The 24,262-nt window shown below is 42.4% G+C and overlaps 1 protein-coding gene across 1 annotated transcript in view; it reads left to right on the top strand.

The window, feature by feature from the left end:
- The window catches only part of CERKL (CERK like autophagy regulator), a 421,375-nt gene that overhangs the window by 260,997 nt on the left and 136,116 nt on the right, over positions 1-24,262 (top strand). Inside the window, exon 8 of the mRNA XM_069225454.1 lies at positions 770-838. Coding sequence (XP_069081555.1) covers positions 770-838 — 69 coding nt within the window. The remainder of the gene's footprint in view (positions 1-769; positions 839-24,262) is intronic.

Here is a 24,262-nt window from a genome sequence, read left to right as displayed (position 1 = left end):
ACACGTAAAAGAATCCAGTAGTCTCACGTCCCTGTTGTTCAAAAAGTGGAGTAACTGAAATTTGGTGCTGGTTTTCTCTAAGTCAGCTTCTGAAAAACTTCTAATGAGGGCCTAAGTGGAACTGATGGTACCTGAAAGTGCAATTATACTATTAGTAGCCACATCCTTGTTTATACAGGCAGGGTTAGTGGAAGTCCAAACTGCAGTTGTGATGTTAGACCATATGTTTGGTGATTTATTAATCTTAAATTTAGAGTCTGTGGCTAGGACTGGTTAGAGGAGACAGTTCTGCAACATGTAATGAGAACCACAAGCATACATCTGTGACTAGTCATAAATTTGCACTTTGGGGTATTCGCATGAAACTACTCTTGTGAAATCAGGAATACGGCTACATATGGGTGGGAAGAGGTGGTGATGGGATGGAGTGGTTTCACTGCAGAGTTAGGAAACAAGTTTCTCCATTGGGGATAAGTATTTTACCTAAGTAACAAAAACAATGTACTTGTGCAAATACACATTTTTGCATGAGTACATTTAAACTAGATGGTGCACTAGAAATCTGTGATGGCACTGGCCAGGCCATGGTTTGCTGGAGCCTTCATTTGTAAGGAAGTGTACAAAGGGCACCTGAAATCTATGGTAACCATGAACAAGAATGTACTGTGATCAAATTATATTCTACAGGTGTTTTCCTTGTGGGTACTTTTCTAGTATAATAACTTTGTGTATATTAAGAAACTAAGTAACCGTTTTAATATCTTTGCAGGTCAGAGAACTGCACTTTATCATTTCTAACTGTCAGCAGCACACCTCAGGTGTCCAAGCCCGATAAAAGGTAGGTTACCCCTAACAGCATCCAGTTGAAGAATGTCAACATATTTGTTGCGGTGAAAATGAATTGAACAGAACAGCATCCTGCACTTTAACATGTGGTGCCCTATAAGGGTAAGTTAGCAGGTAAAGATAATAACCTGCTTAGAAAATGCAATGTGAGCTCTGAGTAAAGATGCATAGCCCACGTCTTTTGTGAAGTGTCAGCACAATGTCTTCTAGCTTCAGCAATTATGTGGTATTCCCACCAAAACATCCATATTCTTGATGAGCTGTTGAGTAAGTGCAGCAATGGGAGAAATGTCAGGCGAAACTGCCAGGCGTCAACCTAGTACTCCCTAAAAGTATCTGAGGGAGAAGTGTTTAACGTTTTGCTGACAGGAAGCTCCAATCCACTTCTGCTAATTTTTTATTGTTCAGGTGAATGCACGTGTGACTCGCCACATATAGTTTGTACGTGCTAGTGTCTGTCATTTGGGCTGGAGCAGTATGGATCGTGTGGCTGGTCTCCATGGTGAACAATTATTCTTTGGGAACATCCATACCTTATAATCTTGTCTTCCTCCACTAAATAACATTGAGTTCACCATTGACTCCCTTATCTCCCCAAGCTCTGAGACGGCCCTCCTTGGGGATGAAGACAAGCCTTAACCTTATATCACAATCTTATTGCCCATCTTTTCTAACCCTCGCAAACTTCAACCATCTTCTACCACTAACTAAATCAGTAGGTCCACCTACTGAACTGCCTCCTCATGATTGCACAAACAAAAACTGCATCAAGATTTAGGATTTGATATCAGACTCATTAACTGAACTGACCTCTTTATTACAGAAATCTGGCTCAGTGATAGACCCCACCAGTCTGCTGTGAGGACATTGCACCAGGGTATGGAAACATATTTCAGCACTGTCGATAGAAAAGAGGAGGTGTTCATGCAGTTCTTTAAAAAAAACACAAAACAATACTGAAGGATTTACAGTGACCAGATATGGCTCTTGTACTCTTGTTTTTGAAAGGTGCTCACCGTTGCCTACATTCTCCTTCTCATTCCTTCTGCTCTATAGCCCACCATCAAAATGGGGTGCTTTTTCTGATGCCTCAATTGATGCAGTCTTGGTCAATCATAGTAAACTATTCCTAGCATCCTAGGAAATGTTTGCATTTGTTTCGACTGACCTGAAATGGCCCAAGGAGGACCTAGCAAATCTGCAGGTTCCTGGCTTCTAACAACAAATGTAAGGGTTGACATGCACAGCAGGATACATCTTGAACATAATCTTGGCCATTCCAGTAATCATTTTTTTCATGAAACAGTGGTTGCTATTACATTTTTTTAATACACACTCAATGATAAGATGCTAAACTCAAAGCATTGTTTAATATTAAAGTTAAAATGCAGGTCACACATTATGTACATATCAGACAGGAGTTGAAAACCTGAAGTGAGGATAAATGTCCTCAGTGCTCAGGCAAAGGTGACACATATATGTAAATAAGGCATTGTTTGTGTCACAATTTATAAGGCATAAATACAGCACAAGTGTTACAAATTAACTCATCTGACTGGGTCTATAGTGTTTTTGACTGTGTTTCGATACCCTAAAAATGTCCAATCATCATAAGGACAAAGTTCATTTTAGGCCTGATAAGGTACTAGATAAATTGACAAATGATAGCGAAAAAAGAACAAACAAATGGAAATTAAAATAATGAAAGCTGACACAACTGTTGAGTACATTCAGATTTGTATCTTTGAGCTGAAATCGATCTCTAGTAAATGTTACTTACATTTTGCACCAGGGCAACAATTCTCGTATGAGAGGATGCAGATCCATCGGAAAAATAGTTAATTATAAGGTTTGAAATCTGGAAAGAAGTTGGGTAGAAGGAGGAATGCTCATGAGAACTGGGAAAAACCAAGTCTTACCAGTCAAAAGGACTGCTTAAAATGACAGTTCTGAGGTTTTTCAGGTCAGGCAGGTGATCAAGCAACTGAACATTACATAGCACTATATGGCCAGGAGTATATTTGTGTTTGTAACAAAAGGGTAAATATACTAGGATACATATGCCCCACAAAGGGTCGTGAATACGCAGATGGCAACGATTACCTAATAATGTCAAGCCAATTTTATGCAAAATAATGTGAGCCACCAAATACTGAAGAGCGGGCGAGTCTCTGGCATATCAGTAGGGTGCGGACCGGTGCAAGCAGCTGGGAACTCTCAAAAAGACGTGAGTGGTCATAGAAATAGGGCTGTGGTTGGCTACCAGGATAGAAAGTTTATAGTCTCCATCCTGAAATATTTAAACAGGATATGTGCCTTTTGAGGTAGAATAATAAATAACCAATTAACATAATAATAATACAAATATAAAGTCTGGAGACAAAAACAACCAAAGAATACATTTGTTCAGCTGTGGCATGAGATGGAAAATTTGCAGTCGTCATAATGACGTGTTTGAAAAGTTGCAGAATAGTTATAATTGAGACGGTAGGAAACGCAATTAATTTAAAAAAAATTCAAGCAGCTGGTTAACTAAAAAATCAAAGACAAAGTAGCTACATATCCACTAACGTGACAAATTAGCAAAGTTGGATAGGCAAGACATAGGCCAGTTGAAATGGAAGAAGACAAATAAGTATGTAGGTATCAAATAGACATAAAAATGCCTGAATAAGAGAGTCATGTGGAAAGAAAAGGGAATGGTATAAAAAGGTTGTATAGCACCACTTTGTTTAGCAGTGATGTGAGGTTTCTGCCTTGGCTCGGTTGGTTGATTACGGAAATCAGTTGCCAGTGCAGCCGATCCTCTGGATATTTTTTCTTCAAAATGCCCAACCAAGAGTTTCACCTGTCGGCTCCTGTGTTGGCAGATTATGATACGGATTTTTTGTGTGGTTTGGCCAGTATATTCCAGGTTGCATGGGCAGAGTACTGTGTAGGTGACATTAGTTGTGTTACAGTTGGCAAATTAACTCAAATCGGTAGTCACATTCCCATGTTTAAATTCTTTTGATTCTATGGTTATTGAGCAAGCATTGCACTGTCCACATTTGCAGTGTCTGGTAAACTGGGGTGCCCTAAAAGGTCGGTACATTGTGGGTTGGATTGGGGCAAGGCTGCCTGGACCTTTTTGGAATGTAAAGATAGGCCTCTCAAGTGTAAGGTTACCTGTTGTAAGGCCCTTCCAAACGTTTGTGATGCAAGCAGTATCTTGGTTAGCAATCAGCAAAAAAGTATTTACACAAACAAGTTTGTTATTACTTTCTTTTGTGCTGGGTGTTAACAGAGACTGTCTTTGACAGTACCAGGCCCTTTTTAGGAACTGTCTAACTAAACGTTTTGGATATCTTCTTGCCTTCAATTTAAGAGACAGTATCTCTACTTCTTAGAAGAAATCTTTCTTATACCTGCAATTTCTTCTAATCCTGAGGAACTAGGAGTAGAATGTGAGTCATGTAGGGCCCTGGATGATGGCTAGAAGAAGTCAAGTGAGTGTTTCTTTCTGTGGGTTTGTGATATTAAGTTCACCATTCTCTGATTAACATTGAGATCTAGAAATGTTATTTGTGACTTGTGCCAGTATGCAGTGTTTCTAAGACTTTTGTAACTTGAATTTAGCCTATCAAGGAAATCAGATAAGAGGCTTTGTGGACGTTGCATATCAAACAATACCATCATCGTACCTCTTCAACATGTTCCTCTTCTTGCAAAACAGGTTGTTGGAAATGAAGATTATTTCTGATTCCAGGTCATTCATGAACAAAATTGCAAAGTTGGAAATAAAAACCACTCCAATAGAATTTCTCTTGATCAGCAAATAAAATATATTATTGACCTAAAAGAAGTTCTTTGTGAGAGTTTAATTGAGTAACTCTGTAATTAATTATGTGGGGACCTGATGAGGTCTCTTTCTTATCTCCAACACTTTATTAATGACACCAACACCCTCACTCTATTGGATGTTAGTGTAGACAGTTCCGATGTTGATAGACACCAAGACGGAATCTTGCTGATCAAACACTGGTGTTCTATCATGTTGATAAAGTCCATGCTGTCTCTTGCATAACAGGCAGAAGTGGGACTAAAAGCTTTGATGAAAAAAATCTACATATTTACTATCAGGTTCCAAGATTGAGCCACAAATGGACACAGTTGGTTTACCTCAACCTAGAAATATTTGAGGAAATTTTCCTTTTCATCAAAGACACTGTGACTAGTATTGACTCCGCCCCCTCCCAAGGTCACCCTAGCTCTGAGGGCAACCAACAGGATTCCTAAGTATTGTCCTCGCATATCCTCAAATGCCCCACCCTTTTCCATCCCCTGCTCCTCCACAGTGATCAACTTTAAAACACTAACTCTGCACCACCAGCCGACAGGTCCAACTCCCCCTCCATCAATTGCCAAACTAGACTGCACTCACACCACACTTGCAGAGCAGCTATCTCAGAATTACAAAGCCATGGGAGTAACACCTTCACCCCAATTATACCCTTGACCCTCCCCATAGCTCAATCTTTGACACTCCCGAAGTCCAAACCCCCAAATCTACCTAACAACATGACTCATATGACCCCAGCGCTCCCACTCAGCCAGGGCTCCAGCTTTCCACCCCTCATGCTTATCTCCATCTCCAACCCAATCTCCCCTCCACTGGTTCCCCCAGGCCAGCAGTATTCCAACACCACATTCATGTACATTCCCCCACCTCCTTTCCCCTGCTACAAGACTCAACAATTTGCTTTCATACCTCACTAGAATCCAGACTTGATGGGATCAAATCAAACCTACAATAACTTAAGCCAGACTTACAGAGCCTAATATACATCACCACAGAGCTGGCCAAAAATTGCTCGCCAAACAAGACTCTGGGGATGAATAGTCATAATCACGACCAATCCACCAACTACCGCACTAGGCTTCCATCACACACCCCAACCAACATGATCTCACCAACCTCGACCTCTCCTCACCTGAGTTGAAGAACTTTACCCTACCTTAACACCCCCACTCGACCTATTAGACTGAAAGATCTTCTATCCCACAGGGATATTCACTTCCTCCTCATGTCAAATAATTCAACATACTCTGGTAACACTGACTCCAAACCTCATCTGAAATGCATGCTACTCCATTGCAGATTGGCAGTAAGACATGCGGCGGACATTGCTAACGTCATCCTTGCACTGAAGCTTGACTTCTTAATCCTGACTGAAACTTGGTTAAATGATTCCTCTGCACATATCCTTGACATACTAGTCCTGCCTAGCCACAACATCATTACATTAGATAGATCTAGTAGCTCAGGTGGAGGCATCACCTGCTTGCACCACTACAGCCTCTCAGTGAAACTGTTACAATCCCCCGTTCTGTCCACATGCGAATACTTATGCATCGATATTGCATGTAACAACAGACACTGTGCAAACTGCACACAATCTACAACCCACCAGGAAACAACCTTTCTTTCAGAGAACAAATCATGGCAATTATCTCAACTGACGTGAGACAACACTGCACCCAGATCTTCCTCAGAGATTTCAGCCTCCACTGGAATGACCTGAATGACTGCCATTCACAGCCTTAAAACCTTCCTAGCTGACCTCGATCTGATCCAAATCTGTGACAGCCCTACACACAACAAAGAATCAACCTTAGATCTGACATTGCTAAGATCAATCCCTTTCAACTTGAATCTATCATTCCTTGTGACTGGACAGACGTCCACTGCATCACCTTCCTAATCACAGAATCTGTGAGAACAAATAAGGGTCAACTAAAGAAACCCAAATAGTGAAAAAGAAGCATGTGAACCATTAACCTGAAAGAACTGACATCCCTCAGCAGTAACCTGTTGCCTCCTCCTGTAGACATGCCAGATGTCCATGACCTTAAAGATCACTACAACAGTTCCATGGTGAACATTCTAGAATCGATTGCACCCTTACAGCTAAAAAAAAAAAGCCACCAAAGATTCCAAACCACGGTACAATGGTAGCCTAAAAGCAGAAAGTTGTAATCTGAGACTAGCCAAATGATTGTGGAGATCCTCGCCATCCCTTGAACACCTCAAGCACTTGAGAGCACTTGGGAAAATCTATAACAGACACATTAGAAGTTCAAAAGCAAATTTCTTTAGAAATCAACTAGATTGAGCTAGAAATTGACCATAGAAACTGTTTGAACTTGTCAAACTACAGTTGAATAGCCGACCCAACCCTTCCCCTGCTCGATCTAGTCCGCAGTCAGACTTGCAGGGAATTTGCCTCCTCCTTCCCTGCAAAGACGGATAAGATTGAAAATGATTTGCTGATTGCATTGGAGCACTGTCTGGTCATACCTCACATCAGCCTCCCCCTTCCCGGATCGATGTGCCTCCATGTCACCCCGGGTGCCCCCCCAAAAACAACTCCTTGTAGCATTTGTTCAAAACTTTTGAGGAAAACACACCATTCTCAACATTCTAGCAACACTGAACACTTCAAACCACTTCGGCAACCCACTGCCTTTGAATTTCTTAAATGAGATCAAATCTTCTATACTGCCAGTTTGCACCAAGATAGTAAATGCCTTACTACTTCAAGGCACTATCCCTGACTGCCTACAGACGGGGTTGTTTACCCCCATTCTGAGAAAACCCATGGCCGATCACATGGACCTAAACAACTTCTACCCATTCTCCAACATTCCGACCCATGCAAAACTGCTCAAAAAATGTGTCCATGTCCTACTATGTAACCACATAGAACAATTCCGACTTTTAGACCATTTCCAATCCGGCTTCCATCAGGGCAAATAGCCTCTTGCACACATAGTAGACGACGAGTTAAAATTGTTGGATCAGAACTAATCTTGCCTTCTAATCCTCTTTGACCTGTCTTCAGCTTTTGATACAGTTAAGCATGACAGCCTACTAGACCTATTGGAACACAGGATGGGGTCCATCCTAAACTGGTTTGCCTCATTTCTCTACAACAGAACTCAAAGATTCAAATTTAATCAGTCCCTGTCTAAATCCACTCTGGTCACATTAGGGGTTTCACATGGGTCAGCACTCTCACCCACTCTCTTTAAAGTGTTCATATAATCTTTAACTGAAATTCTGAAATTATCCAACATCCACTATCATATGTACGCTGATGACACCCATTTGTACCTGAAAGTCTCCTCCCCCGAAGACATCAGGCCCTCAACTTAACTCTACAAAAACCCCAAAACTGGCTGACTTGCAACCACCTCAAACTAAACGCTCTCAGAAAGGAATTCCTCTTAATCGCCCCCGCCCAATCAATCATCCGATAATGAGGAATGGATGAAGCGCCTAACAGCCCTTAACTGCTTACCACATGTTATAGATTTTGTGAGATCACTGGGAACAACTCTAGACAAGAATGTGAACATGCAGATGCACATCAGTGCTGCCACCAAAGGAGCGAACTTCCAAATGAACATCTTAAGAAAAATAAAACCCTTCCTCCCCCTCAATGGCTTCATGTCTTTTGTCCAAGCCCTAGTGATTACCAGGTTGGGCTCTAACAGAGCTCCTTTAAGGGCCTCCTTTTAACTTTGCTGCAAGGCTCATCACATGATCTAAAAGAAACAACCACATCACTCCTGATCTGAAATCTCTAAACTGGCTCCCACATGAAGCAAGAATACAGTTAAAAATGTCCTACTTTGCCTACGTGACCCATAAAGCCCTACACTTCAATACCCCGAGATACCTTAGACTAAATCTCAAGCTATAGAGCCTCTTTAGATGCTCTAGAAGTACTGGCATGTTACTGTTGAAACCACAGAAATTCTATAAAAAGAAAACTTATAACCAAGCATTCTCTGGTATCACCCCAAAATTATGGAACTGTTTGCCCCCTTAAATGAGACTAAATCCTTCAACTGCATCATTCAAAAGGGAAGTTAAAGTACTGTTGATGAACAAGTTTCTGCCCTAGACCCCAGGAATTCTACTCTCCTGCCCGTCATGGCATGTTGAGTACACCCATGTTTATTACTCGCCTGTTACGATCTTGTTTTGACTTGTCGAATTTATCATTGAGGTGGTTCCTCCCTCATCTGGGGAGTTACCACATCCTGTATTGGTCTCTATTATGTTGTTGTTTGCACTACATGTTTCTTCCATCTGATCAATTATAAAGCGTTCTGATACCCTCATGGGTCATGTTCACATTATATAAAACGTTTTTAAATACAAATAACTAAATAAATAAGACAGGGTGTGTGTTTTTGTGCACCTTGGGGAGTGTGTATCTCAGTGGAGTATGAAGGCTTTAGACATTATGGAATAAAAATTCATTTTGACATATGGACCTTTCATTCTTGTCCCTGTTAGTAATGGAGAAGATGGTTTGCTGGATTTCTTTTGTGGGAAGTGTGGCTAGTTATACGTAATGATCTCTATTCATCAGCTGTCTCAATAGCTACAGTCTGTAAATATCTTTGTCTTGCAAAACTATTACTCCAGCCTCATCTGCAGATTTTACTGTCATTCATTTATTGCTTTTTAGGCAGATATTTAACCAACAGACATGTTGGAAGGGGTAAATATGGATGATTGTTCCAGATGTGAAATATCCTTTAGAACAAGCTTCTAAAATGTGAAAACTTTGTGGGGGAAAGTATTGGTTGGCAGATAAAAGGTAGAGAGTGGACATAAACCTGTAATATCTAGTCTGTTGTTAGACCTGGCAACCTTTGGGTGGTTTCCCCTAACATTTTCCCTTCAGATCGCTTTTTGCAACTTTATTCTGCGCACTTTACCACTGCAAACCAGTGCTAAGGTGCCTATGCTCTTTCCCTAAAATGTGGTAGCATTAGCTTATCCCCAATTGGTATATTTAATTTACTTATAATTACCTACTAAAGTACACTACATATTCATTGGGCCTGTAAATTAACTGCTACTAGTGGGCCTGCAGCAGTGATTGTGCCACCCACTTAAATAGCCCTCCAAACATGTCTAAAGCCTGCCACTGCAGAGTCTGCGTGTGCTGTTTTAAACTACCATGTCGACCTGCCGTATCAACCTTCTGCATGCCCAACCTTCCTTTTTGATACATATTAATACCCCTAGGGAGGCCCTAGACAGCTTAAAGGGCAGGGTGCAGTGTATATAAAACATTGGGCACATACTTCTATGTTTTACATGTCTTAGTAGTGGAAAACTCTTACATTTATTTTTCACTACTGCAAGGCCTAGCTCTCCCTTATGATAACATTGGGATTACCGTATTGCATGTTATAAGTGTAATTCACAAACTGGAAGAGATAGACTTTTCAAGTTTGGTGTCTCTGGAATAAAAATTTAAAAACCTAACTTATGGTGAAGTCAGATTTTAAATAGCAATTCTGAAAATGCCACTTTTAAAAAGTTGACATTTTCTTACTCTGCCCATTTGATGCCTACTGCCTTTCTCTGATCATATGTCTGGGTTGGGGTGACAGCTAGGCTTTGTGTTTTCCTCTTAGACAGCAACACACAATGGGTTCTTAGTTGTGACCTCATTGGCCTTGATGGGCCACGCTTGGCAGATTGTGAGGGAGTAGCTTGCTACAGCCTCCCTTACACCTGAATAGGCTGTATCCTGTCCACACACAAAGGGCTGCATAACCCCCTGTATGAAGTCTAGAGCCAGGGCAGGAAGGGTGGTGACTCTGTGCACTTCAAATTCATGTCTTTAAACTCTCCCCTACTTCAAAGGTGCAACTGGGTATAATTACTGGATTTCTGACACCCCCACTTCAGTACATTTCTGGACCTGCGGATACTCTGCCAGGAAGAAGAAACACTGTGATGCTGAAGGCCTGCTATTCCGCTGGAGGGCTGTTTGCTGGACTCCTTCTTTGCTGTGCTGACCTGTACATGCTGTCCTCTTGCCTAGGAGTTAGAAGGACTGGACATGAATCTCTCCAACCCAGAATCCAGAGTGACTCCAAGGGATAGTTGGCTGGCCTCCTGATCTGACGTTTCATGGGCATGACAGACTTCCAACCACCCTGCTCCTGCACATGGACTCTGCCATCTTTGAGTCTCTCCTTCCAAGTGGTGCCACGCCAGTCCTGGCCCCTCAGTAGTGGGCCTAAGGTGCTTCTTCCAGCAGAACCGACACATTCTCAGCTGAGGGAGCAGAATCAACGCTGTGGAGAAAATCAACACTTCAACTCTATTGCGTGGGTCAGAACCAACACAACCAGAATTGCATTGCTACTGTACCTTGCATCTCAAAACCAGTGAATCACCTTCGGAATTGACACCGTTGCGCTTTTCTCAGAGCAAGGTCCTCGCACCCCCAACAGGGGCAGCCTCAACGGCGAAACTCTGCATCTCAGCCTCTGTGCTCATTGGAACTGACGCATCCTCTACACTGTCCAGCGCATCCTTTACATCGATAAATCAGGAACTTGCACCGCATCCTCAGTGCATCTAGGAACCAATGCACCGCTGCTGTTGCATGGGGAACTTCAACACATCACCTTTAATGCGTGGTTAGGAACCGATGCAATGCTCCGTAACCAGGATTTAAGATACTTTGGTTCAGCGGGCCCAACTGGGTCTCTGTGGCTGGCCTGCTTAAACTTTTGACTTTGTTCCTGACTTTGTTCCTGTCTGGTGTAACCAGATCCTTGCTTGTTAAGCAATATTTTACATTTTATTCCTTAAAAATTAATAACTCAACTTCTACATATTGTATTTTTGTCTTTTTGGTCTTGTGTTATGTATTAAATTGAGTTGTATTTTTCTAACTTGGTATGGGCCTTTTGTGCTGGGATTTACTGTTTTACTGTTTGAAGTGTTGCACAAATACTTTACACATTGCCTTAAAATTAAGCCAGAATGCTGTGTGTCAAGCTACCAGAGGGTGAGCACAGGTTAATTTGGGGGTTTGCTTGTGCCTTAACTTGACAAGAATTGTAGTCGCTGCTTGACCATAGCTCGCACCCCATCAATCAACAACCCAATTTCTCAAATCCATGATTAGAGTGATGTGTAGAAAAGAATGCTTGAAGATCTGATCTCTCCGAAAAATCTCAGCAATGCAGTTTGAAGTCCCAAGAAATTGGTGCCTTCCCTGGTAATAGAATGTAAACCCTTGCTATGAAGAGAGAAATAATCAGAAGACAAAGCATGCACTTATAAACTAGTCTGAGTTGAGTTAATAAGACCCTCTTCACTTATGGAAACCTCTATATAGAAGGTAAGTCCCTGCACATAGATAGTTTATTCAGTGGCTACAGGGTTATCTGTTCTTTTTGTGGTCCCCCATTGGTAATATTTTTGTTGAGTTTGTCTGTCGCCTTTAGTATTGCTGAGCCAGCAGTCACCTCTCCCTTTTCCTTGCCTCGATCTGCGAGGTTGGCCTCTTTCCAAAAAAAAACATTGAGACCACAGGATGCGGATAAACTAGTGCATTTACTCTGCATTATTGTTTTCACCTGAACCTTCTTTGGTATCAGAGAATGTTATAACCTTTTTTTTTTTTTTTTCACATTTGCCCCAAGGATGGCTTTTACTTTTGTTGGAGTAGTTTCTATTAATGTAGTAATCGTTGGCCAAATATGGTTATGTTCTCACATGTTGTAGTTTTGGATATCCCTTTGATAGTTTTTTTCTCCCTTTCTATCCTGTTGAATTCACTTATTGTTTTCTCAATTTTCCTGAGTGTGATTTTATAATTTATTATTAAATCTGATTCTTTCATTTGTTTTTCCAAATCATAAATTTCCTCTTAAAGTTCTTTAGAGTGATCAAGAACAGTGTCTATACCCAGGACCACCCAATGTCTCGAATAGGTGGTCCCAATATGCCTGAAGCCCTGTTTGTAGTGCTTGTCTTCGGTGAAGACACTAGCAATATTTCTAACCTGCAGGCCAGGTGGGATAGTATCAGATTAAAGATACTCGGTCATCATTTTCACTATAGGACAGTGGTTCCCAAACTGTGCGCCGCGGCTCCTTGGTGCGCCGTCAAAATTAGCCAGGGGCGCCGCACACAGTCTGGAAACCACTCGGAGGTGCTTTTAATCAGTAGCTTTTCACCGTGGTTTTGGAAACAAAACCCCCTGCATTAATTATTGTGACCAGCGGAGGGCGCCAGAGTACCATTAATAATATCCCTATGACAAAAGAAAAGAAATAGTTTAAAATAAATGGTTTTCAGGAACCTGAACGAGAGAATAAAGAAGTCAAACTGTAAATAGTGTAGGTACAGGTACAGGCTGGGATTACGTTCCCCCACCCGCCAAAAAAAAGTAACATAATGGGGAGCCGTGGCCAACACGGCCAATAGGTCAAAGGAGCCGGGGATCAAAAAAGTTTGGGAACCACTGCTATAGGATATAACCTGGTAGATTTCTTTCTACATTTTGGGGTGGGCGAAGAAAGGGGTGCTTTTGTTTCCCTTTTGTCAGAAGAGCTGTTAGTCCTTCCTTACCTGGGGCTGGTGAGAGTTAGGTGTGATGCACATATGAGGCCACAATGATTGGGAGTGTGTGTTTTGGGGAGGAGGTGCAGCTAGTTGTGACTGCAGCATCATGCCACACTGTTAGTATAAGTCTGGCTGTAGGGAGGAGGCAAAGAGAAGCCGTTGTGATGCACAGGTGGGCTACGTTTGTAGCAGTGGGAGCAAGTGCCATTTCCAGCAGGTGGCATAGCAGAGCACTCTTCAATTTCATATGGAGCAGGTTAAAAGCTGCAACAGGGCCAAAGGTTTTAGTGATTTGGGCCTGCCACCCCTTTACAAGAAGAGAGCAAATGCAGATAGAATTGCAGCAGACAATTTTTAAACAAGCAAGCAGTTTCTCAATTGAGACAAGGGAGTAGGCAAACCTTTAGCACTGTGAAGCCTTCTGCTGTACTGAGTAGTTCTAGAGAGGGGCATTTCAGTGTTCCACCAAAATGAAAGGTGTGAGATTCAGAAGGGGTAGCCTTAGGTGAATAGGTGGGTGGTCCAAATAGGGTGAACAATAGTATGACTGGAAGAGGGAAAGAGATGTGGGTTCTGTCTGAGGATAGTGGAGTAGTTAGGGATTGATAACCTTGTGCTCCTGTAGGAACCCACACGATCACCTCACCTCAACCCCAAACCACCATGTTGGTGCAATGTGGAGGAAAACACATGGCGTTTAAGGCCAGGAATGGTATGCAGTATGTGGTCAAATCATGTATGTCTTGAGAGCACTGATCTAAAGAGAGGGAGTAGCCTGTTTTGTAGGGCAGAGTAAACATGGCAGTGAAGTCAGACAAATGGTCTCAGAAAGGTGACAATGAAAGCAGACAGTGCAAAGCACTGGTGATGGATGGAGCCACATGACAGCCTGGTAGTTGAAATGGTGGTGGTGGTGGTGTTGAGAAGATAAAAAAAAGTTGGGGTTGAAAGGGAAGAGAGTGGCCAATGTTCCATTGGGATTGGTGTTTATACAGGCATGGAAGAGACAAATGGGGCTTAAGGACTGAAAATAGTTAGTAGTGACAAAGCAGTGAGCACAGTTAGGACTAGAAGTCCCAGCTGGTATAAGGGAAAAGGAGACAAGTTAAGACAAGAGGGGATTGGAGGTTGGGCCTGAAGGGAATAAGAAAGGTGCACAAGGTGTATCGGCTGAGATGATGATTGAAAAGAAAACAGATAATATGTAGGGTAAAGTGAAGGAGGGGGAGAAGAAAAAAGGAAGGATTTCAAGAATGAGTTACCCAATATTAGGGTGTTTGTTCTCTTGGGTGCACATTCATCTACACCAACTTAAGAGAAGAGATAGAGGGGCAAATCTTATGACATGTTCAAGAATTTACACAAAGTAATACAGGCTAAAGCAGGGTCTAAGGAGTAGGAGTAGGAATTGGCCAGAAGGCCTAAAGTGTCAATTTATATTGAGGCTTGGACTACACCCTTTCTTATCTATGCAAGTGTCTGCTGCAAGATGTTCCCAGAGAGGTTGCTAGCAAAATTCATATCCAGTGGGTGAGTTCGCTTTTGAAGCTCTTTCTTTCCCCCTTTCTATCCCATATTGTGTTAGCCTAACCAAATGGACCGAGGGAGAGTGAGCAGGGGTCTGGCTCAGGTGGGTGCGTTTTGTGTTTTCTTCCAGAGTTAGGGGTGGAGTCGTTCTGTTAGGATAGCAGATTTTAGAATTGGTGTAATTGCTGCTTTAGGATGGGACTTAGCGGGAAAAAACTATTACCTATATAGTGGACCTGAAGAGTGGTGCTTGCAGCTAGAAAAGAGGAAAATGGGTGGGGGCGGTGCAGAAAGGGACATCAAGACAGTGCAGGTAAGATCTTTAGGTGAGACGGAGTGGTGCATGGGAGGCAACAGATAGGTTTTATTTGGGATGGACGGTGGATTGGCGAGGCATGAATAGAGTGGAGAAGGTGCTGATTTGGTTGGGAAAGTTTGCAAATTGGGGACAGTTAAAGGGAGGCAGAATTAGGAAAGTTTGATGTATTAGTGAGGCTGGGTTTTCAATTGCAAAATGTAATGTTGAAAGTTAGCTTTGTACCTGACCTAATAAAATGACCATCTTGGTTTGTACTTCATCACAGAAGCGCATGTCAGCAGAAATTTGCAGTTGGTGTCTTTTCAGGGACTGGTATTTTTGGAAAGGAGTAAACAGAAAGTAATACAGTAAGTAGAAATAACAAGGGTGAAAAATAGAGTATTATAGTCAATGGGCTCCGGTTTGGTACTCCCCGGATAACCCAGTGCGTTGAATAGATGTATTTGCTTTGCCTCTTAAGAAAGCGGGGGTAACATTTCGGGGGACCTAGTTAGGAACGGCTCTCTACTATCTTGGAAAGAACTTCTGGAGCAGGCAAGAAGAAATCTCTCTAGGTTGAAGTATATTCAACTAAGAAACCGGACACAGAGGGCCACAGTCAGTCTGGGGTCTGCAAATCAGCTAGAGGACCATTTAATTAAAATCATTGGAGTTCGAAGAAGGTATCAAGCTGGTACTGGGGTATCTTGGACATATTCGATGGCGACTTTAAGCTACCAGACTCCCTTTGGGGGGAAGTTATGCCCCCGGGTCAAATACAAGACAGGTGGGAAGCATCAATGCGTTCATTATTTAAGGTAGTTAAACCTGCCTCATTAAGGCGGAATCATCTTTTTACTCTGCACAGGGCTTTCTTCTCTCCCTATAAGCTTTCTAAGATGAGAGGGGGGAATCAGTTAATTGTGCAAAATGTGGCTTACTAAGCGTGTCTGATATTCATATGTTTTTGGAATGTCCAGAAGTGTACAGTTTTTGGGAAAAAGTATGCAAAACAGTTTCACGCATTGTGAAGCAAAGTATTTCAGTGAGCCTTCCTTTAGTAATGTTAATATACCGGAAGAAGGGGAAGCAATTAGCAAAGATACGAAGACAGTATTGTTCTATGTGATACTCTGGGCTAGGAGAGAAATCTGTCGGAAATGGGTATCTGAGTCTCACCCTTCATACATTCACTAGCTCAACGCCCTTATCCGCACATCAAAGATGGACATGGAGGCTAAAAACTCAAATAGGTAAAAGAAAGAAAAAATATGGTCACGGTTGGTGGAATGGAGGGAAACTGGAGAGTAATACACTACTGGGGTGCATTATCATGTTTACGCCCAATGATTAGGGCCCACACTACTTTCTCTCCTCTGGTGGGAGAGAGATCTGGCTCATGTGAGAGAGATCTGGGCTCCCTGGCATTAGTCACCTCCACATACGAGAGGGTGTGATCAGGCGGTATGGAGTCTACTAGGAGCCAGAGATGTATGAGGACAAAAAAAGGGTGATTTTAAATTGTACGAAGTCTTGCATTAAAGGTGTGTCCATTTTGTCATCAACATGCTGTGGGATAATTACACACCCAGCACGTTTAACAGCAGCTGACTTATATAACGATGGGGTTCAGAGATATAAGGCCCTGATTACTTGTTGTCCTTTTTCATGATTTACTTTTCCAGTAAGACTTCCCGTACTCATGATCCACCAATGCAAAACTTTGCCCCAGTAGTGATAACATACCACTGCAAACTAAAACTTAATAACAGTGTTCCCAGGTAGCCAATTGTAGTGCTTAATTTGTAAAACAAAAATATTTGTGTCAGTGCCTGTTAGAAATGGGGTCTGTGGTTGGCAGTCAGGTTACCCCCTGTCCAAGCAAAGACCATCACCATATGCAGGGCAATGGAGAAACACACTTAGATAACCCCTGCTTACCCCCTTGGTAGCTTGGCAGAAGCAGTCAGGCTTATCTGTGAAAACACTACAAAGTGGATATTGCACCAGTTTAGAAAAATAGGCAATATTCATCTAAATCAAATAAGACCAAAATGACAAAAATCCAACATACCCAAGTTAAAATATGATTTTTCAAATGACTAAGAGTCTTACTCCATAGAAAACAATGGAAACAATGATTTTGCACAAAGTACCTAGTTAGCATACAAAATAAAGCCGCAAGGGCGAGAGTGCATCGGAAAAGGCAGGGACGCGTTGATTTCTTCCTTTCAAGGGAGGCCATGCGTTGTTTCTTCTCTGGTCGGGTCGCGATGCGTTGTTTTTCTCCCTCACAAGAGAGCAATGCATCGATTTCCTGACGGGGCACCTTGGTTCCGCTTTGACGCCCAGGGACGATGTGTGGAAAACTCTGTTGCATGATGTTTAAAAAACATGCTGCGTGGGGTTTGTTTCATTATCAGCAGCCGCAAGCGGCGTTTCTCCAGCCATGATGGGTCGATCCCCCAGCTGCGATGCAGGTGGAGCATCGATTTTAGCCGCGACACTGGCTACGTGTCGTTTATCATCCGTGTTGCAGATGGTGCGTCGAAAATTTCCCTGCATGGTGTTCTGTGCATGGATTTTCAGTTTCTGTCTGCCAACTTCACCTTTCAAGTGCCCAGGGACTGGATAGGACACTACTTGGCAGGAGTCTCAGCAGAGAGTCTAGATGTTAGCCAAGGAAGTCTTGATGGCCCTGAGACTTCAAAACAGGAGGCAAACTCAGTTCAAGCCCTTGAGATTATTCACAAGCAGGAATATACTACAAAGTCCAGTCTTTGTCCCCTTTCACAGGTAGAAGCAGCAACCGCAGGATAGCCCAACAAAGCACAGTCACAGACAGGGGCAGCACTCCTCCTCAGCTCTTCTCCCTGGCAGAAGTTCATCTTGGTCCCAGAAGTGATCTTGAAGAAATCTAAAGTCTGGGGTTTTGGGTCAACTACTTATACTCCTTTCTGCCTTCGAAATAGGCATACTTCAAAGGAATGTCTCTGTTGTTCACAAGATCCTGCCTTGCCCATGCCTGGCCCAGACACACACCACAGGTTGGGGACTGCATTATGAGAGGGCAGGCACAGCCCATTCAGGTATAAGTGACCACTCCTCCCTCCACTCTAGCACAGATGGCTCATTGAGATATGCAGGCTCCACCCCAGCTCCCATTGCGTCACTGTCTAGAGGAGATTCACAAACATCCCAACTGTCAGTCTGACCCAGACAAGGAATCCACAAACAGGCAGAGTCACAGAATGGTTAAAGCAACAAAATGCCTACTTGGGGAGCAGGGTCAAGACTGATTTGCACATGGCTGGGTCCAAACTGGAATGGCATGTCAAGCAAATAAACTGATTGATTAAACCCAGATCTGTGACTGGGGGTGAATGTTTGATTTGTTCTGCATTCCGTCCATCATCTGTTGTTTTTGCATTTGTCGCCCCAAGTGGGAAGGGCATGCCCAGACGTGGGTCCCGTGCTTGCTATGCCACCAGATTCAAGCTAGCCTGGCTGATGAAGGGTGATACCCTGAAACCGGTCCCAGGATGCTTGTTTCTGGTCCAGGGAAGACCTGGCCTGGCAGTTCAGGCTCGACTGTTCCCACGGGGAACAGGGTCAAGACTGATTTGCATGTGGCTGGGTCTGAACTGGAATGGCATGGCAAGCAAAAAAACTGATGGATTAAACCCAGATGTTTTTGCATACTTTCTAAAAGTGGCATTCTCAACTTCACTTACAGATGTATTTTTAAATTGTGAGTTCAGAGACCCACAAACTCCATATTTCTATCTGCTGTCAAAGGGAAACTGCACTTTAAGGATATTTAAAGGCACCCCCATGTTAACCTATGAGAGAGATAGGCCTTGCAACAGTGAAAACTGAATTAAGCTGTATATCACTGTTAGGACATGTAACACACATCAGTACATGTCCCACCTTTAGCATACACTGCACCCTGCCCATGGGGCTACCTAGGGCCTACCTTAGGGGTGCCTTACATGTATGAAAAGGGAAGGTTTAGGCCTGGCAAGTGGGTACACTTGCCAAGTCGAATTGGCAGTGCAAGACTGCACACACAGACACTGCAATCACAGGTCTGAGACCGATTTACAGGGCTACTAATGTGGCTGGCACAACCAGTGCTGCAGGCCCACTAGTAGCATTTGATTTACAGGCCCTGAGCACCTCTAGTGCGCTTTACTAGGGACTTACTAGTAAATCAAATATACCAATCACCAATACAGTTTACACAGAAAGTAAATGCACTTTAGCACTGGTTAGCAGTGGTAAAGTGCCCAGAGTCCTAAACAGGTCAGAAACAAATAGGAGGAAGGAGGCAAAACATTTAGGGATGACCCTACAAAAAGGGCCATTTCCAACAGTGCCAAAGATTTTCTTAGGCTGCACTCAGTTCCCTCCTCCGCTGGTGCAGACCCCTCTAAACAATGTTTCCGTTGTGTGCCATAGTTCCTTTATCAGTCCCATTGCTATGTACTGCAGTCGATTGATCCCCATCTAGCTATATGAAGCCCTACAGAACTAACAATACATACAATGAATTTTGCTGTTGTTTCAAGTAAGCAAAGCTCCACACTTGAGCAGAGATGAGTGTATCATGAGTTGTCCCTTATCTCCCGATGGGAGCTTGTTCAATGCTGATTTTCCTTTGCATTCTGGTACTTTTATATTAGCATTTTAGTATTTATAATAAACAAAGGCCACAACTATTAGGATTCAATTAAAAGAACATGGCTGCATTGATTATGTGAGTGCCATAAGTCAACCTGAAAGCTCCTATTAGTTTTGTTAATGTGACCCAACCAACTAGTCCCATAACGCTGAACAGTTCAGCGGGAGACACATTATGAACATAGCACTTGAACATCCCATCCCAGCTTATAGTACCCAGTGGTAGGTAAGTGTCTCTCCCTGCTTTGCTTCGCCATGGTAGCAGTGTCATTCTTAAAAAAATATAAGCATGTTTCTCACAAAAGGTACAAGCTATCCCACAGTTGTAATCTCCAAGCTTCACTATGTCTACTTCCTATACCTTGGGGCTCTCAGTTTCATCATATGCTGCTGCAAGACTCCTTCTCTGTCTTCACCCAAGACAATGCATGAGTTTAGCCCTACAATCACTCAAATTTCTACCTACGGCCAGAAGAGCAATGTTCTAAGCACTCTGCATTGTCCACAGAGCGTCCCACTGTACCTACAAGTTCAATACAAGCACTACAAACAACTGGACACTGCGCTCTAGGCTTGTATCACAAAGTATCCTTCCACCTTGCTATAAGAAATCAATAGAAGGCAATGCTTTCTGAGTACAACTCCCAAGCTCTGGATTTCGTTACTAGTCAATATTCAAAGTGTTCAGAGGCTCACTTCAGGAGAAAATTGAAAACATGGCTATTTCTAAGAAAGGAAAACGTCATCATCCCACACAACCCTGGGACTGAACACAGCATAATAATCACATCTTCAAGTACAGTCTACAGTTTACAGGCCACAGATATGGAACATCCCAACCCAGCACACTGCTTTCTGTATCCAAATAGGTTATGGAAGGCTGATCTATTGCTAGCCTGGGTGTTATTTAGTAATGTTGATTCATATACAAGCCTTCTTGCCCACACTAAAACTAATACCATAACACTCAGCATCCAATTGTAATTCATACAAGCTGCATAACTCCCTTATAGCGCATAATCCTCCTACACTCACATAAGATATATCTGCTACTGGTTTTGTCCATCACCCAGCACTGAACCAGCCCATAGATCTGCCATCACCAACTGAACAGATATGCAATAACTAAAGAAATCTTCCACATACTGCTGGCCCTTCAAAGGACTCTGATCTAGTCCACTACCACAGGTCCTAACCAGCTATATACTATGACCACTTCTTTACATCTCATAGTGACAATCAGAAATAGGATGATAGTTATAAATGTGATACAAGTAGATATCCCCACCATTTCTCTCTAACTATGCCTATTCAGGACCATAAACTGTAAACAAAATTTCTCTGACTGGACAACCCAAGTGCAGTAACTATCTTAACAGACTCTGATCATAAGACATACCATAAAGGGACCTATATAGCTGCTCAAAGGTGCCAGCTTACTGAAAACCATAAACTGTGCATCTGTTTCTCACACATCTTCATCCATCCTACTGCTAAGCAGAGCATTTAATAACATGCTAACAGCACCTCAGTGGTCATTATGCACAACATTGAAGCACTTTCCACATGGGATCAACAAAGACAACAACTTTGTAACCACTCACCAGAGATGTGGCATGTTATCTAAGTAGGCAACCACTTCAGTAGTGCAATACACGAACTACAATTAGTGTGAGCCAGGGTTCAAGTCTCACACTGTGCTAGAATGGAACCTATTCAGGATCAACTATATTCACCCCAGCAACACCTATTCCACCTTCCTACTTTCACCTGTGTGCTCTTCATTATCCCTGTCTAGTAGTGTGTCTTGTTCCATTGTCTCGCCCCTCCCTCTATCCCAGGTATGCTCCTTGTGCCCCGCGCAGCTACTTTTCCCTCCCTTGGTTTCTCATTAATTCTCTGGGACCAAGTTTTTTTTGTAACTTTTATTAGTTTTATAGAAGTGAATGGCAGTTTATATTGAAGGCTCTTTTTGTTTCTACGACAAAAAACAGGTTGCGTGCAAAGGAACCTGCATCATATTCTGCTCTATTTTTCTATGCCTAGAAACCTAAGAAGGAATATAATGAAGGCTCCCTTACTGTCCAACTTTTATTTCACATTAAACATCGTAGCAATATATAATATCTGAAGATATAGTGACTAAGCTAAAGAAGACAACTCCTACTTTGAGCCCTCTAGTTAAGAAAGTGGAAAATTAATTCGCAAGCTGTTAAAAGCACAGCTGATCTGTGTGCAACTTAAAAAAAGTAACCAAACTAAATCAGCAGCTTGATTCTCAACAAAGTTAAAAGAAGCGAAGTCCAATTATGTTGACCAGAGCACAATTGGCAGAAGGCTAAATTCAAATGGTGCATGTCAGTATATAAAGTCAAACAATTTCACAGTGCGTTAACTTACTTCTCCAATTAAATCATAGAGTAGGCAAATAAGCAGAATGAAGCATTCAAGATTATGAATGAACTTTCCTCATCTAAGAAGGTGACTAGTAATTTAGGCCCTTCTCAAGATTTTTGCAATCAGTGAAGAATACTTATTTATAAATGAAATAAAACTAATAAAATTACGCCTCATTAAACTCCTGATGACTTACACAGTTCAGAGGTGGATAGAAACTCCGATTATGTTTCCATTTTTCCACCACTAGATACTCTTCAAATTCAGGAATTAATGGTAAAAGCCAAATCAGGCTCACCATTAGACCCATGCCATTAAAAACCTAACCACTGCAATTGAGATTCCATTAACAAATTTGCTGAGCAAATCCTTAGCACACGATCTTGTACATATACTATTTAACAATACTGTTATTTTACCATTGCTAAAAAAGCAAGGAGAAGATCATACTATTTAAAAAAAAAAAACTACCACCTTATACCATTACTACCCTATTCAGTAAAAATAATAGAAGCTCATGTCGCTAAAGAAATCTGTAACCATCTTCAAAACACACATTATCTAGTTGGTGATTCTATCCACAGTCAATGCTTTAAGATTATATGGTGGTTTAGGGCTGCTCTCGGCTTTGGGACTATTGAACTTACCTGCATCCTTCCATATTGTGGATCGGATCATAACATCTAGTTTTGACCAAGTGAAGGCTGCAGGATTTCAAGAAACAGATCTATATCCAATGTAATTCTTTTTTGAAAGATCGATTTCAAGCTGTACAGCTCAAACTTTTTATAGCAGCTGCTTTGAATGTCCACTGTGGAGTTCCCCAGGGATCCTCTTTATCCACCTGTCTGTCTAACATCTGTATGAGGCTGTTAATAAAGTAGTTAGCTTGAAGAGGCTGCAGATTATCTAACTATGCAGATAATTGTCAACTACTCCTGCATTTTGTACGGCTCAGTCGTAGCTCAGCTGAGTTAAAAAAGCACTGTGCGTACACATCTGGAACTGAATGAGCAACAGCCAACTAAAATTGAGTACTGATAAAACAAAGGTAATAATTCTCAATAATAGAGTCAACTTAACTTCTGGCACAGCCTTTATTGGCTTACTGAAATGGAAGCTTCTCTTGCAAGGTGTTCACAGACAATACCACTGCTAAATGGGGTGGATTGGAGTCCTGGACTCTGTGCCAAAGACTCTACACCTCTGGACATGGCTAGAACATAAGGGCATCTTCCTGCAGGTTTAACATCTGATAGGAATGGCTTATCCACCTGGAGGTGGTGCAAAGTCTCTTTCAAGATTGGGGAGAACGTTGGTTAGATCTATTCACCACTGCAGAGACTGCAGAGCACTTCTGCACAATGAAGTTTCCAAGGCGACTCTCACTCAAATGCTTTTTGTTTCAATTGGAGCTCAGGCCTCCTATACCCCTTTCCTCTGAAACCATTCCTGCCCGGAGCTCTAGAGAGGATCGGAAACAACTGCGCCCAAATAATCTTTGTGACTCTGGACTGGGCATGCAAAGTATGGTATCCCAAACTCCTGGGCATGAGTTTCAGTTCTGTGATCAGGTTGCCTTGTCTGGAGCATCTCCTGGCACAGCAACAGGACAGGGCTTTTGATCTCCCTCCTTAAGTATGTGACAACATCTTAGCAGCCAGGTGTCCCTCCACTAAGACTGCCAACGTCTGAGAATGCAACAAATGCGTGGCTTTGTTTGCTGTCAAATTCACTGTTCCTCACTCTCAATTTCTTGTCTTTTACTGTGCCTTGCCTGGCGAAGCCCTGCTTTGGGCAGAGCCAAAGGCTATCTTTAGGCCATCTTTAGACCATCTCAGCATTTTTGTGGTTGCAAGACTTTAATTTAATTCTTACGTTTCTGATATGCTCACCTTTTGAGCCCATGCACAGCTGCCCTCTCTGACTGCTCATCATTAAAACAGCCTTTCTTGTTCTAACTGCCAGGTAGGTTAGTGAGTTGCAAGCACACTCATTCAACCTTCTGTATACTATCTTTTTTCCGGACAAACTGGCCCTTAGAAACTGTGCGTCTTTCCCAGTCA

The sequence above is a fragment of the Pleurodeles waltl genome, chromosome 3_1 (genome assembly GCF_031143425.1).
Source record: "Pleurodeles waltl isolate 20211129_DDA chromosome 3_1, aPleWal1.hap1.20221129, whole genome shotgun sequence".
NCBI lineage: Eukaryota > Metazoa > Chordata > Amphibia > Caudata > Salamandridae > Pleurodeles > Pleurodeles waltl.
This window is presented reverse-complemented; position numbering and strand designations above follow the sequence as displayed.